The sequence below is a fragment of the Brachyistius frenatus genome, unplaced genomic scaffold (assembly GCF_029030835.1).
Source record: "Brachyistius frenatus isolate BFR_SWC_R1_liver_20210118 unplaced genomic scaffold, ASM2903083v1 Contig_19, whole genome shotgun sequence".
NCBI lineage: Eukaryota > Metazoa > Chordata > Actinopteri > Embiotocidae > Brachyistius > Brachyistius frenatus.
The window spans coordinates 4,728,635-4,742,576 of NW_027210618.1; the positions used below are offsets into that span (position 1 = coordinate 4,728,635).

At 40.7% G+C, this 13,942-nt stretch overlaps 2 protein-coding genes across 5 annotated transcripts in view; one reads left to right on the plus strand and one right to left on the minus strand.

Moving 5' to 3' along the window:
• The window catches only part of map1ab (microtubule-associated protein 1Ab), a 229,689-nt gene that overhangs the window by 79,429 nt on the left and 136,318 nt on the right, over positions 1-13,942 (plus strand). The window lies entirely within an intron of this gene.
• ppip5k1b (diphosphoinositol pentakisphosphate kinase 1b) overlaps positions 407-13,942 on the minus strand; it is a 48,988-nt gene continuing 35,452 nt past the window's right edge. For all 4 annotated transcript variants that reach the window (XM_069695407.1, XM_069695406.1, XM_069695404.1 and 1 more), the window contains 3 exons: positions 5,841-5,978; positions 5,209-5,322; positions 407-2,492 (listed from right to left, as the gene is read on the minus strand). In XM_069695407.1, the coding sequence (XP_069551508.1) occupies positions 2,401-2,492; positions 5,209-5,322; positions 5,841-5,978 (344 nt within the window). In that variant the 3' untranslated portion in view covers positions 407-2,400. The remainder of the gene's footprint in view (positions 2,493-5,208; positions 5,323-5,840; positions 5,979-13,942) is intronic.

Sequence of the window (13,942 nt, forward strand, 5' to 3'; positions counted from 1 at the left end):
GTGTAGGAGGGGAGGAAAGAGAAAAGGTTGAGGGAGAACAAAAAAGAGAAAAGCACTGAAACATGTAGACCGGGGGGGGGGGGGGGGGTCGAGGGAGGGGGGGAGAGAGAGAGAGAGAGAGAGAGAGGTGAGTTGGCAGAGCAGTGACAAGGAGCTTTGTTTATGGAGCAATAACCGACTTATATGTCTGGACTGGCTCATTAGTAAAGACAAACACACACACACACACACACACACACACACACACACACACACACACACACACACACACACACACACACACACACACACACACACACACACACACACACACACACACACACACACACGTTAACAGGCCTGTGGCAGGTGTGGCCACATGAATTGTTGTGCGTCAGAACATATTGAAGAATATCTTCACTTTTTAAATGATCTATTTTATTATTACTCTCCTCTTCTCTCCAACATGAGCCTCAACAGACTGAACATTAAACAGATGTTACATGTTAAACCTCGATGTCGTTTTACAGCAGCCAGACTTTTCTCAGAATACACACCCTCTTCTTTGGCTGGTGTTAAATAGCACGTTAAATATTCACATAAATACACAGCTAAAATCCCCTACATCAACCCACCTTTAGGTAAAAAGTAATTAGTCCTATTCAAATCTAAAACAACAACTCTTTCCACGATGATGAAAATATAGAAATTTGTTCTACAGTAGATGTTTCAAGGTTTTGGAGGTCAGTTCATTTTCAATTTAACCACTTTAAAATGAGCAGGGAGAAGTTTTATTTCTCCCATTTATACTTTGGTGCTGCAGACAGTAGCCTGGACATGAAAGCCCATAATCACAGCACTCATTAAACATCAATAACAACAACAACAACAACAAAAACTGAGTTATTGTTACAGTATTTTACAGGTTTTGGTCAATGTAATAAAATATTTCTTTGGTGTTTTAAAGGAAAATCCATCCCTGAATTTATTCCCCTTTAAAATAATTAAAAGTGAAATGACCTCCAGTTCAGTCACATCCTAATAAAAACCAATTTCAATCTTTATTATATTTGTCTACCTGAGCATCAGTGATGAAAAACAGTCGTTTGACTCATTGAACATTAAAAATACACACATGTGACAGCAGACACAAACAGCATTGCCAGCTACGTATACTAACAATATCATGTCAAGTGGTTTTTCCCTTTAATACTAAAATAAGCTATATGACAGATTTTCTTAAAATCTAATTTGATTGAAATGAATCTCAAATGTCATTTGAAGGCACATTTACAGATGCACTGTGTGTCCTTTTAACCGCGGACACAGAAAAGAATAATGTTGTTTGATTAAACTGGCTGAAATGATACAAACGGAACTAAAAGGAGTCACGTTATTTTGGATGTATGAAGTAAACTAAATATCCGGTGAACAAAAAACAACTAAATTTAGCAGGTACCAAGCTAACGTGGTCCAAATCCATAACTTCACATGATAACCTGTATCCCTCTGGATGTGAATCTTCGTATGTCACAGTAGACCGAATGTTTGGGCTGCTTTGGTTTAAGTCTTACATGATGTCACGATAGTTTTAAATGAGGTCCAAAGTTTTCAATGTTCAGGCTTTTTCAAGGTTCGTTCAATGGGCAATAAAGTTAAAATGCGTTTAAAGGAATAGTTTGACTTTTTGCTGAAGGACATTTTCCCATTTTCTTACCAAGACTTAGATGAGAAAATCAATTCCCCTCTGAAATTCAGCGCCCGGTCAGCTTCGTTTAACTCAAGAAACAGAAACAGGTGGAGGAGAGAACAGCAACCCCGGTTTTGGTAACGAAATCTGCCTGCCAACACTGTGGAGCTCGCTGACGAACACTTCATATCCCATTGGTTTAAATCAAACTAAATTTCTTTGCAAAAATGTCTGCAGGTCAGAACTGAGGCAGCTGGTGTGCAAGATATTTTGTAAAACAGCATTTGGACTGAAAAAAACAACAAACAAACAGCAGGCACTTGTTGATTTCACGAAAGCAGCGTCCAAATTAAACTAAAGGCACAACTGGTCTGGATGTTGGCTTGATGCACTGTTACTGTTGTTGGATCTGGTTCATGAGAGAGTCGACAAACTGAAGAGGAGGATGGAGGTGATGTTCACCTGTTGGAGGTCCCGTGTTTTCTGTGTTTACGGAGCAGGGAAGGTGAGGTGATGAGATGTGAGTCCATGTACAGGTTCAGTTATATTTACAGTCCGAGTGTCACACCAGAGTGAGGTCCATGTCTCTCCGGAATCACCTCCAGTGGTGGTTGTGAATGTGAGAAGGACAGAACAAAAGATGGATACAAGTCCAGAGAGACGGACAAACCCAGGTCTTCATATCGTGCCCTCAGATACCCAGAAGTCCTTGTGTTTTTCAGACAGACAGCCTACTCACTGAAGCTGAAGTTCAGACCGGAGGACTCTGTGATGGGAGACGAGGGACCCGCACTGGACACGGCGCTGGAGGGGATGCTGCCATCTTAACAGAACAAGACAAAAGATTCAGTCAGTTATTTTTCCAGCACACTTCCAAATCTGCACAAACTGCAGCAACATCTCTGAAAACACACAAATCCTTCATGTTTTAAAAAAAATGGTCAATGCCTGACGGAAGTATTAATCTCACGGCTGTTTGCTCTGAGCCGTCGCTCCACTCTGAGTCGCCACGTGTATTATTTGTTGTTTGTTCTTTATGAGGAAGGACACAAAGTGAACAGAAATGAGGGAGTCGTGGTACAAAACAGTGAAGCAACAGCATCGTTCTTCCGTCACTTCATCGCTTGTTGCCATGGGGAACTTCATGAAAAACACATGTACGTCAATGTGTATGACAATAATCTGACAAGAACATAGTCTACAATCAAGATTTGCCTCCATTTATTAGTCACCAAAATCATGAATATGTCAGGCCATTTTCAACCTCATTAACAAGAAAGCATGGGCGGGGGGGGTGGGGGGTGGGGTGGGGGGATTGGAGCGGGGGGTGGAGCGGGAGGTGCCTCCGGTAGCGGTAGGTTGTGGAGGGTTCGCTGCGTGGTCGGGGAGAGGCAGCTGAACAGGGAATTCTCTGGATTTGGTGATGAAGGAACTTTACTGCTGGCGGTGTACGGCATGTTTGATTTTGAGGCTTTGAGCAAAGATAACGTTGCCAAAGTATGTTTGCACACATCCTACCGGTTTAAATGTGAAACTGGTAGAGCGCAGGTGGTGCAGTAGTGAGGTGAGTAGTTCCGGGACGCCAGGACTGCTGTTGAGTCGTCCCGAGGCGTCGCGGGCCGAACTCGATGACACACCGGTGAAAGGAGGGGCCAGCGAGATACTGCACACTCTCACCTGGTTGCCGAGACTTTGTTCAAAGTGGTTTCTTGCTTTTGTGTGTGAGCGTAGCATGACTAGCGTTACTACAGAATCCTGTGAATTAGTGAGAGTAATTTGGCACTTCGTGTGGACTATAAAACTCAACTATTCGCCCGGCCCGCACCTCCAGCATCCCTACGTTTACACTGTGTGGTTAATGTAGATCTGGAGCAGGTGGAGACGGGATGAGAGAAAGACTGAGGGAGTGACGGAGCAACAAAAGAAACACCCAGAGTGTAAAGTAAATAAAATGCACAAGTGGTGGATTAAAAGAGGGGAAAACAAGAGAAAGATCCAAGAGCAGATGCTTCATTAATCAACAGCCCAGACATAAAGGATAAATGAATCACAGCAGCACCCGGGAGGATAAAAAGAAACGAGGAGGAGAAGAGAAAGAAAGGAAGGTGACAGCCCGGGTTGTTAAAGTTGTTGTGATGTTTTTAGTCTGAATCCGGTTTTACTGCAGTTTTATCACTAGTGTTGATCCCACAGGGTGGTCGGACACCCATTTATATTCTGATGGTTTTTAGCTTTGGGGCCTTTGTTTTAAAAAATGTTTGTGTGTTTACTAAAATACAGTTCAGTTTGAGGAAGAGCAGGCTGATCATGAAGCCAAACTTCCTATTACTTATTTATGACTTCCTATTTTACACATTTTAGATGTTTTAGATGATGATCTTAACCAGAGAAACTTAAAATGATTGTTCAGGCTGGCAGTTCAAAGTTGTGCTGAGACTGATCATCAGTTATTTGACTGACAGACCGGACCCTGATCTAGACGAGCGTTGACCTCATTAGCAGAGTTTCACAAAACAATCTCACCTGAATTCATTATTTGAATAACTTATCAAACCAAAATAAAAAAAATATTTGGGTTGGGACTTTGGTTGGTCTGGACAAAACAAGCCTTTACTTTCGTTAAAGTTTATGACATTAAATGTGCCACGTGTCTCAATCGCACCAAATTCAACATTTGCAATCTGCGTCCATCAATGCACCCGCCAAGTTTGAAGAAGATGGTTGTCGAGATATGCGAGGGACAAATACACATACAGACAGAGACTCCTTGCGATACAGTGCCATCACTGATTAGTACATAAACTGTTTTGCCTTCATGTTAAAATCTTTGGCCCACTGTACTTCTTCATGAGTCTGATAAAGCGCCGAGTCAAACATTTTGCTCTTCTTTGTTTTTTATCGGCTGAGTTTTGAATGTGAATAATGTGTTGCGTGACACAGTGAGCACCTGGAAGCACAAGGTCACTGCAGATAAATGACCGTCTGTCAGGTCACATCTGCGGCCACCGAAGTGAAGGTCATGTTGAACTTGAGAAGAGGCCATTTTATCTTAATCCAGGTTTTTGCTGAGAATGCATCGTCGTTCCCAGCTTCTCGCTCTGCTTCTCATTCATACACGTACTCATTTTCACACATGGGAGCAGAAACAGAGCAACTCTACTGGCAGCGCTGAGGATTAAAAGCCTTGTTTGAGGCAGAATTGGAAACCGAGCAGTGAAAACAAGACATGGGGGGGGGGGGATATATAAATAACTTTGGGCAGTTTGAATTCTTAAGACGTACCAGACATAATAAAAAAAAAAAAAAATACTCTTCACATCCATGTCCCATTTAAGTTCTAAAATTAATGCATTAAAAACATGCAGCTGTCTATATAGGACCAACTACATTTAATCACACACTGATACACCAGGCAGAGTTAAGGCTCTCTGAAGTAACAGGACGAGTTTGAGTAGTTGTACCGTGCAGATATTTGCCAAGAGGGAATGAAAGAGGGTCAACACCTTGCATAATACCATTAATATCAATAAAACACTCACGCCACAGAGGCTGGCTCGGCGGTCGGAGAGACGTCTCGGATCCAGAGGAGGACAGAGGCTGCTGCGGGCTGTAGAGAGACGTCTGACTCTGAGAGTCAAACAAGCTGGAGAGGGCTGAAGGAAAGACAGAAAAAAAAGAAAAAAAAGAAGTAGTTTCCAAATGCCACACATTTGACTTTGGCGCCCTTCATTTATCTTAGTGAAGTGACTGTTGTTGTAGCAGATCTGGAAATTGCTTTTTGCTGACTCTATTCCTATTTCAGGGTGTTTATTTTCACATCAGATGAATGTTTTGGAACTGTGGTCATTTCTATTCACAGTCTCCCTGTTTAAGGGCCATAGAGTAACTGGATGAGTTAACATCACTAAAGCCATCGCATTTAAATGTGGTTGGAAATCCTTCGCAATAAGGTGACCACACACACACACAGGATCTCCCTCAGTGACTCTTTACCAGGCTTCACATGCGGCAGTCTTTTTTGCCTTCAGTCTGGTCTGCAGTAAGTGAATGTTAAGTGAATGTAAGTTGTCCTAAAAGCAGCGGACTATTATCCAGTTGCGGGTGTGAACACCTTCAATAAGTAAGCAGTGTATAATGAGTACGTCGCCGCTGCATCACTGTGCAGACCCACCTTTCATGGTTTTGGCGTGGGCCTCGCTGCTGCTCTCGCACACCGTGTTGAGAAACTCGTCCACCTGCTTCAGGGAGAGCGAGTTGTGCAGCGTCTCCAGTGGGAAGATGGAGGGAACCATGGAGCAACCTTCGAACCCTGCGGGACAGACGGGGGAGACAGAAATACAGCCGATCGGACAACTTCTCCATCAGATGCAGAGGAGTGGGGAGTCTGCCGCTCTCCGTGCATGTCGGCTGTCCTGCACGTGGCTGCTCCTTAGTGCCATACTGAACAAAATCTGGCAGCCGTTTTTATTTGTTAACCAGTCACACTAACATTGAGGTAACTGTAACAACTACAGTCAGTAGATTGTTACCCTCCACAGCAGCTGGTGAAGTTTACCTACAGTCTCAGGCAGCAGCTACAGCACGCAGGCTGAAACTAGTGTAAACAAAAATAACCTGCAATATTACTAGTGGGTGTTAATTTCCTTCTTTGGTTAATAACAAAAACAAAAATGGAATAATGTGATCATTTGGGAAAGTATCATGTTCTGTATAAAAGGTTATGGATCAGTTTACTCTAATTTAAACCACAAAAAAGAGAAAAAGTACTCATCCATCCTAAAATGTTGTAGTTAAGTCGGATGTACTTTTACAGTTGTGAAGTGGAGCACACGGTTCGTATGGACGGTGAAAGAGGACTTGATGTACACCAGTATGTTAACTGGATTTGATAATGTGGTTCATGACCTGTGTAAGTACATTAATAAGAGCATACGATGATTTATTAAGTGTTAAACAAGGTGTTTCCGCTGCATACTTTCAGACCCAGTATCACAGCAAAGTGTGTACTATACTACGCTATACTACAGTATACCGTGTCAGTGTCACGCTTTGTCTTGCTTAGGCATGAAAATTAAGGTGCTTTAGATTTAGAGAAAAACAACCTGGTTAGGTTTAGGAAAAAACACTTACTTACGGTCAGGAAAAGATTTCTTTAACGAAACCCACGTCTCTTCCTCATAGACTCAAACGCTGGTCTCCTGAGAGAAAGTCCTGGGTTTGATCCATCCAACCACCTCCAAGCTACCTCCTTCATCAGACTTTAGCACTTTTGTACATTGTCAAATGACCCTCATCATAAGTGTGTGTACTTTTCACGCCTAGAGGAGGCCAAACGTGACACGTCATCGTCTTGTGACGGACGGCTGTATTGCAGGCGTGATACCAGCCTGTCCTGTCAGTCACGGAGGTGGACTTCATCTCTTAGCTTAATGGTTAAAGGGTATTCTTCTTTAAGATAATTTATTCTGTTGGATATCCAACCCACAGGTGAGTCTTAGAGTAAAAACAGTGTGTTGAACATATAATTCAACAAGTTTATACCCCTGTAGACGACAGAAAAGGTATGAAATGACTGTTTCTTATTACAAATAAGAAACTACTGCTGCTGCTGCTGTTGTTGCTGAGGTATTGTTATTTTAAAGTGGTTTACACTGTTTAAATTGCGAGGCTTTGCACCTTTAAACGATGTGTAATCGGAGCTGATGTTTTTCAAAATACAACAGCAGGATTTTCCTTTGGCCAGTGAGTATTGTACTGAAATAGGGTTTTCTGGTTTTGTTAATTGACAGATACAAATTGTAAAGACCGCAACCCCAAGTTATTAAAAGGGTCGATTTTTTTTTTTTTTTTTTTTTTTTAAATGCTTAAATTATTTTATGAGAGTAAGTGCAACTATTACATACCATATATTGTATACATTTATCTTTAGAATATTTATCTTTATTTTGACTTCGAAGTCAATTTTCTATTCATTAAGGATACATTCATTTGTTCATGTATTTTTCTTGCATTTGCTAATTACAAAAATATTATGTGTCCTGTGATATACAGCTTTCAAACCCAGCTGTGCGAAGATCTCTCTCTCTCTCTCTCTCTCTCTCTCTCTCTCTCTCTCTCTCTCTCTCTCTCTCTCTCTCTATATATATATATATATATATATATATATATATATATATATATATATATATATATATATATATATATATATATATATATATATATATATATATATCTCTCTCTCTCTATATATATATATATATATATATATATATATATATATATATATATATATATATATATATATATATATATATATATATATATCTCTCTCTCTCTCTCTCTCTCTCTCTCTCTCTCTCTCTCAAGCTGACTTCGACAAAGAGACATACAGAAAATACAGTCGAGCGTTATTCACTGCAGCACGACAAAGAACACAAAGCGCTAAAATGAAAACAAGGGGAATGGATGGAGCTTCCAGTTCACCCGTCTGCGCAGACAGCATGCCGGTCAGACTTGCATTTCTCCATCACTAATGTGCAACGACCACACACTTTCTCACAGCTGTTCCCTTAAACAACTCAACCAATGAAACAGCACAAGCGGAACGAAATGCAGGGGAAGCTTAATGAAGAGGAATCACTTGAGGCCTCGAGGGGCCAAGATATGAATTTTCCTTCTTGATGATTAGGTGGGCTGCTCATTCTTAACGTCTCTCAGGGGATCATGTGCAGTTTTAAGGATTTCAGGATTTAGAAAGTTCACGGTCAGTGTATTTTTTCCGCTTTCACTCCAAATCATATCCTTGATGTAAATACTGACCTTTCAAATGTTGACCTTTGGCCAAATATCTGATTTGCACCAGAAGAAGGAGAACAGGACTCGAGAGGCAGGATTCTCCAGAAAGCTGGTTTGTTGTTTAAACAGTTGTTTCGGGGTGTATTTCTCCATTAATCATGAAATCTGTTCTTGACTGGATGTTGGCCAAAGCAGTTTTATTCCCCTGACAAAGCCAAGACCAGTGTCAAACAAGAAAAGGTATTTTTGCCAAAGCTTTGATGACAAGAAAAATAATACCTGTTCTGGCTTAAAGTGATATTAAAGTCTCAGGAGGAATTTTTTTTTTTTTGCTGGTTCAGCAGATTAAAACATGCTTCACATATTTAAAAGTTGGATTGCACTCCATGGCATTGATCCTCCCCTCCGCTGTTTATTTTGTCAGTGCTATACTCTGTCTATTACAGCCGGAGTTGTATAAAATAACATAAGATGGCATTTATCGCCACTCCTGCCTCATCTTTGCTGCAGCTTCTTCATATGGATATCGAATTCAGCTCACACACAAGATGCAGTGGGAGCAGGAAACACTGATGCTACACTGCACCATTTACTAACACACAGGCAAACACAAAGACACGAGAACGGGAAAGAGAACACGACGATACTAAGAGGAGCAAGAAATGAAGACATAATGTGATAAAGCCAAAAGATGTCAGTCTATTCAATACCGTAGCAAATTAAAACATCCTGAAGTTATTACAGACAGTCGTCTCCTCTGACTGCAAAGAATAATTTTGCAGTTTTGTTAAGCTGGAAAAATGTGCCAGGAACTGCTCCAGAAACTCTTTACAATATTAGCAGTTAACGAACAGACCAACACTTAATTAGCCAATTAAAATGAGCGAAGAGATGATGACCCAAATCTTTCAACAGACGCTCAAATATCAGCCACCTGGCCAGGAAACATTTTCTGAATGCGGAGGGAGACACAGTGAAGTACAGTCGTGACCTCCCAGTGCAAAGGCCAAGTTGGTGCCATCAACACCCGACTCTTCAGAAAGACCTCACTGCTGGACAAATGTCCACTTTCAATGTATTTTCTAAACAGCCACTACTCAGGGTGGAGCATGCACACAATGCAGTTTGGCAAACCTAACACTGCCATGGAAGAGTGTGTTTCTCTGGTCATCAGCATGCATATGGAGCAATTCATTATTCAGTCATTTCATTAATTATTTCAGAAAAAACTTACAAATTAAATAACAAATAAATAGTTTGCAATCTTATAATAGGGTCATGAATTATTAATAGATGTCCAATCATGTGCAAAGACAGGCCTGAATTCAAAGACACCATGAAATAAAAGTCCTGCGGTCCATGTCTTAATGTTCAGTTATCTCTTGGTTTCTGTTCAAAACATATAACAGAAAAATCCCTTTAAAGAACTTTTATATGTATGTATATTGCTCTTTTCTTCCAATAATTGTGTTTCCATCTGTTTTATTTCTCCACAAAACCTGAGCAGAAACACTGGATGAGCTGAGAAAAATGTGACGGATTGGCTGAGGATGAAAACTGCATTTTCAATGGTTTTCCATCACCTGAGGTTTGTCTGGAGCTCTTTTGGAATAATGGATGGATAAGCTAAAAAAAAAAATGTTTTCTGGAAATTCAGTTACAATTTTTGCCGGAGAAAACCCTTAATTTCTAAAGAAATGTGGTCGAGGTCTAATTTAGTCATCTACAGCTCACTATAGGCCCTTTGAGAGCGATCCAATCAAATTGCATTGACATCATGAATTCTCCATTAGACACCCCAGTTTAGGGCCGGGTGATGTAGACAAAATCAAGTGTCACTATATTTTTGACTAAATAGCTCCATATCGGTATTGAAATGATATTGGAGGATGAATATTAGTGCTTTGACTAAATATCTACACGATGAGATTTCTGATAATCAGCAGTAATGTGGATATAATAACAAAGAGGGTAAAGGCAACTAATATAACAGCTAAACCATCTGGTAAGTCCAGGAAAATAACTCGCTTTACTGTAGTAAAGTAGTTAAAACCAGGAAAAAACAATCCTTATGACATATCACATTATGATGATATCTAAAATCTAACGCAACATCTAGTCTCATATCGCAATATTGATATATTGCAAAGCCATGCCCCCGTAACATCCTCACTTTCACTCGGAAACCAGTCACTTTACAGATAAAGATGCTCCAACTGTTGTTTCACTGTGACTTTAAATATGCGGAGGAAGGTAACGCTGCACGCTCTGGCAGACATGCAAAATAACAACATGTTTACAGTTGACACAAGACGGAGCATGGAGCCGAGCACAGGGATCATTAGAAAACAAAGGAGAACACAGGCAAGGAAACCAGATTGGAAAAAGAGCTGCAGTAGTTGCAAAGCCGAACTGGCACTGGCAGCATCCCACCTGCTCCTGCCCCGGCTAGAGTGAGTAGGTTGGGGGGGAGGTGGGGGGCAATGAGAAGTGTTCGGGGACCACAGAGGCTGACCGTGGAGAGATTCAGGGAGCTCCTGACCCAACATCGGCCAAGTCTTGAGGAGGCGGAGGTGGTAGGGGCAGTGGTGCAGGTGGTGGGCCATGGCCCCATCCACAGCCAGAGGGGTGAACCCCAGCAGCTGGACAACACGGAGGTCGTCTGGGGGCTCTGAGGGGACGAGAGGCAGAGCAGGTAGAGAAGAGGAGAAGGAGAAAGTACAGTGGAGCAGGAGGAGGAATGGGAGGAGTGACAGGAGCTGGGCCACAGAGGGCCACGCAGCCAAGGAGCAGCTTGGCTTTAAGTTGTTGTACTGGACTCAACAGATGAGCCTCAAAAAAGGAAAATATGTTTTTTTTAAAAGCACATTTATTTTCAACCTCTGACTTCATCTGATCAATACAAGTCTTGGAATTTGAGTTATGACTAGAGCAAACTAGCAATGCCTGAGCACAACAATGTTTCAACCAAACACAAACAACAGACTCAATCCCAGCTTTTTATTTCAAAGCACACAAAGTTCAAACAACAGATAACCTGAGGTGAAGTAAAGATAGCAGTGGACAAGAGGAGTCAAAACTCTATCATAGACACAGATCTATCTCACACACCATGTGAACCATCAATAATACTTCTCAAACACAACAACAGTGACTCACATCAACTTGCAGGGCTGCTTTTCAATAAACTGTGTTCTGAGATATATATATATATATATATATATATATATAAAAATTTTAAAAAAAAGAAGCACTGCGGCCGCTCTCCTGAATAGATAATGTGTAGTTTAGATATCAGAGCATGACTTTGTGACAAGGCTCAACCACCAGCTATGAAAATCCGGCGACTGCCTCAGAGCCCCAAACACTCAGGGGGCTCAGAGGTTCGAGGTTTTCTTTTCTAGCTGCATTTCTGGACAGCTGATGAATACAAGTTCAATATTCACCCTCTTTCTAACTTTGATTTTGTTCCATCAAATCTTTGTTTCTCTGTCAAAAAGAAAATGTACACACATATCTATCTCGATACCTCTCTATTGCTAGATCTATATTTCTATAGATCTCACCTTGTGTCTAAAATATATGGAAAGATGCACGTAAATTACCAAGGCAGGGTAGACAAATCTACACTTTTTGATGGACCATCAGCAGCAGCCATTATTACCAATCAAAACCAGACAATCAATATAAGACTCCACACTGGAGCAACATCACTGTGGTTCCCCGGTAGTTTGTCCCAACACTCATCAGATTTCTGAGTTAAAACAACAACAACAACTCTGCTTGTTGTTTTAAACCAAAAAGGCAGATGATCCTGATGCTCAGAAGACGTGTAATTTCTAGCTGAGGTGCAGCCAGCACTGATCAAACTGGCATCATGAGGCCGTTACTGAGCTGATAGAAAATCCTTAACACTCTTCGGTCACATAAAAATAGCACAAGAGGACTTGTTCAGTTGTGAGCTCTGCAGTAGCTGTTAATTTGCCCCCTTCGGTCTATAAACAAAAAGTGCTGCATGACTCATTACATTTGCAACAACTGCTGTTTCCAAAAGAAAACTTTGCATTATGGCTTTATCTGTGACAGATGTATATGACTGAATTAAAAACAAAACACTTCACAAACAGACTCGGCCATGTTGGAGACCAAGTATGAAAACAGCAAACTGTACATTAACCAAGCAAACACTCGTTATCAAGATGGATGTTGATATTAAAAAAGAGAACAAAGAAACAAGTTCTTTCAAATATAGAACTGTAACCAATGATTATTGTGATTATTGATTCATCTGGCAATTATTTTATTGGTAAATCAGTTGATGATTGCCTCGCCATTCAGTTCACCTTACTCGTGTAGTTTCTGTCCTTTCTTTTCCAGATGTCCTGTCATGGAGCTGCACGTCTCTGCTCTGTGATTGTCGGTCCCACCAACAGTTCATGTCTTGTATCTCTATGCTGTCCTTTTCTCTCTCTGCTCTCCTCTCAGCCCAACCGGTCGAACCTCTGAGCCTGGTTCTGTCTGAGGTTTCTTCCTGTTAAAACTGAGTTTTCCTTCCCTCTGTTGGAGGTTTTTCTCCCTTAAAGAGTTTTTCCCTCCTAGTTTATGTGGGAATTGTTGAATTGTTGGGTTTTTCTGTATGAAGCTGTAAAGTTCTGCTGCAAGGACTTTAATGTGGTTAAGTGCCCTGAAATACCCTTTGTTGTGATTTGGCGCTATCTATAAATAAAATGCAATTCAAATTGAATTTAGTTCAGTCAATGGTTTAAAATGCCATTTTAATGTTCTGGAGTTTACTTTGACATCTTCAAACGTTTAGTTTTGTGTAACTAACGGTCTAAAACTCGGAAACTATTCCGTTTACAAAAACAGAAAAGCAGCAGAACCTCAGCTCGTAGAGGCTGCAAGTTGCTTGAAAAGTTTTGCATGAAAATGAGTGAAATGACTTAAATGATTATCAGTCATTGGCACTTCATTTTCTTTGTCCGCCTACCAATCAAATGATTGCCTAATAATTTCGGCTCTGTTCAGTTATGTCAAAAAATTTGAGTTGCTTGTAAAATGGCACAAATTTAACAAATAGAATAATGCAAGGCAAACTAAAATATATGATTTAAAAAAAACGATTAACTAAAAACTTAATGAGAAATAAAAATATTTTTATGATCTACACTGACGGATAAATCCAACATATGCTGACCACACCCTTGTTTGGCCCTTTTGTTGAGCAAAAATACGATTTATAATCCCAACTGAGAAATCAACAGAATGAATGATTTAAAATTAACAAAAAGTGCAAGTGAGGATATGTTATATGTGCACCGGCTACATACACGTGGAAATATATCTAAGGAAGGAGATATATTCCACATGAGGCACGTACAACCACCCTGTGAGAAAATATCAGATCGGATCAGAGAGGCGAATTAAACATGTGCAGGCAGAGCAGGTCGGTGTTAGAGGTGAGGGCCGAAAACAACA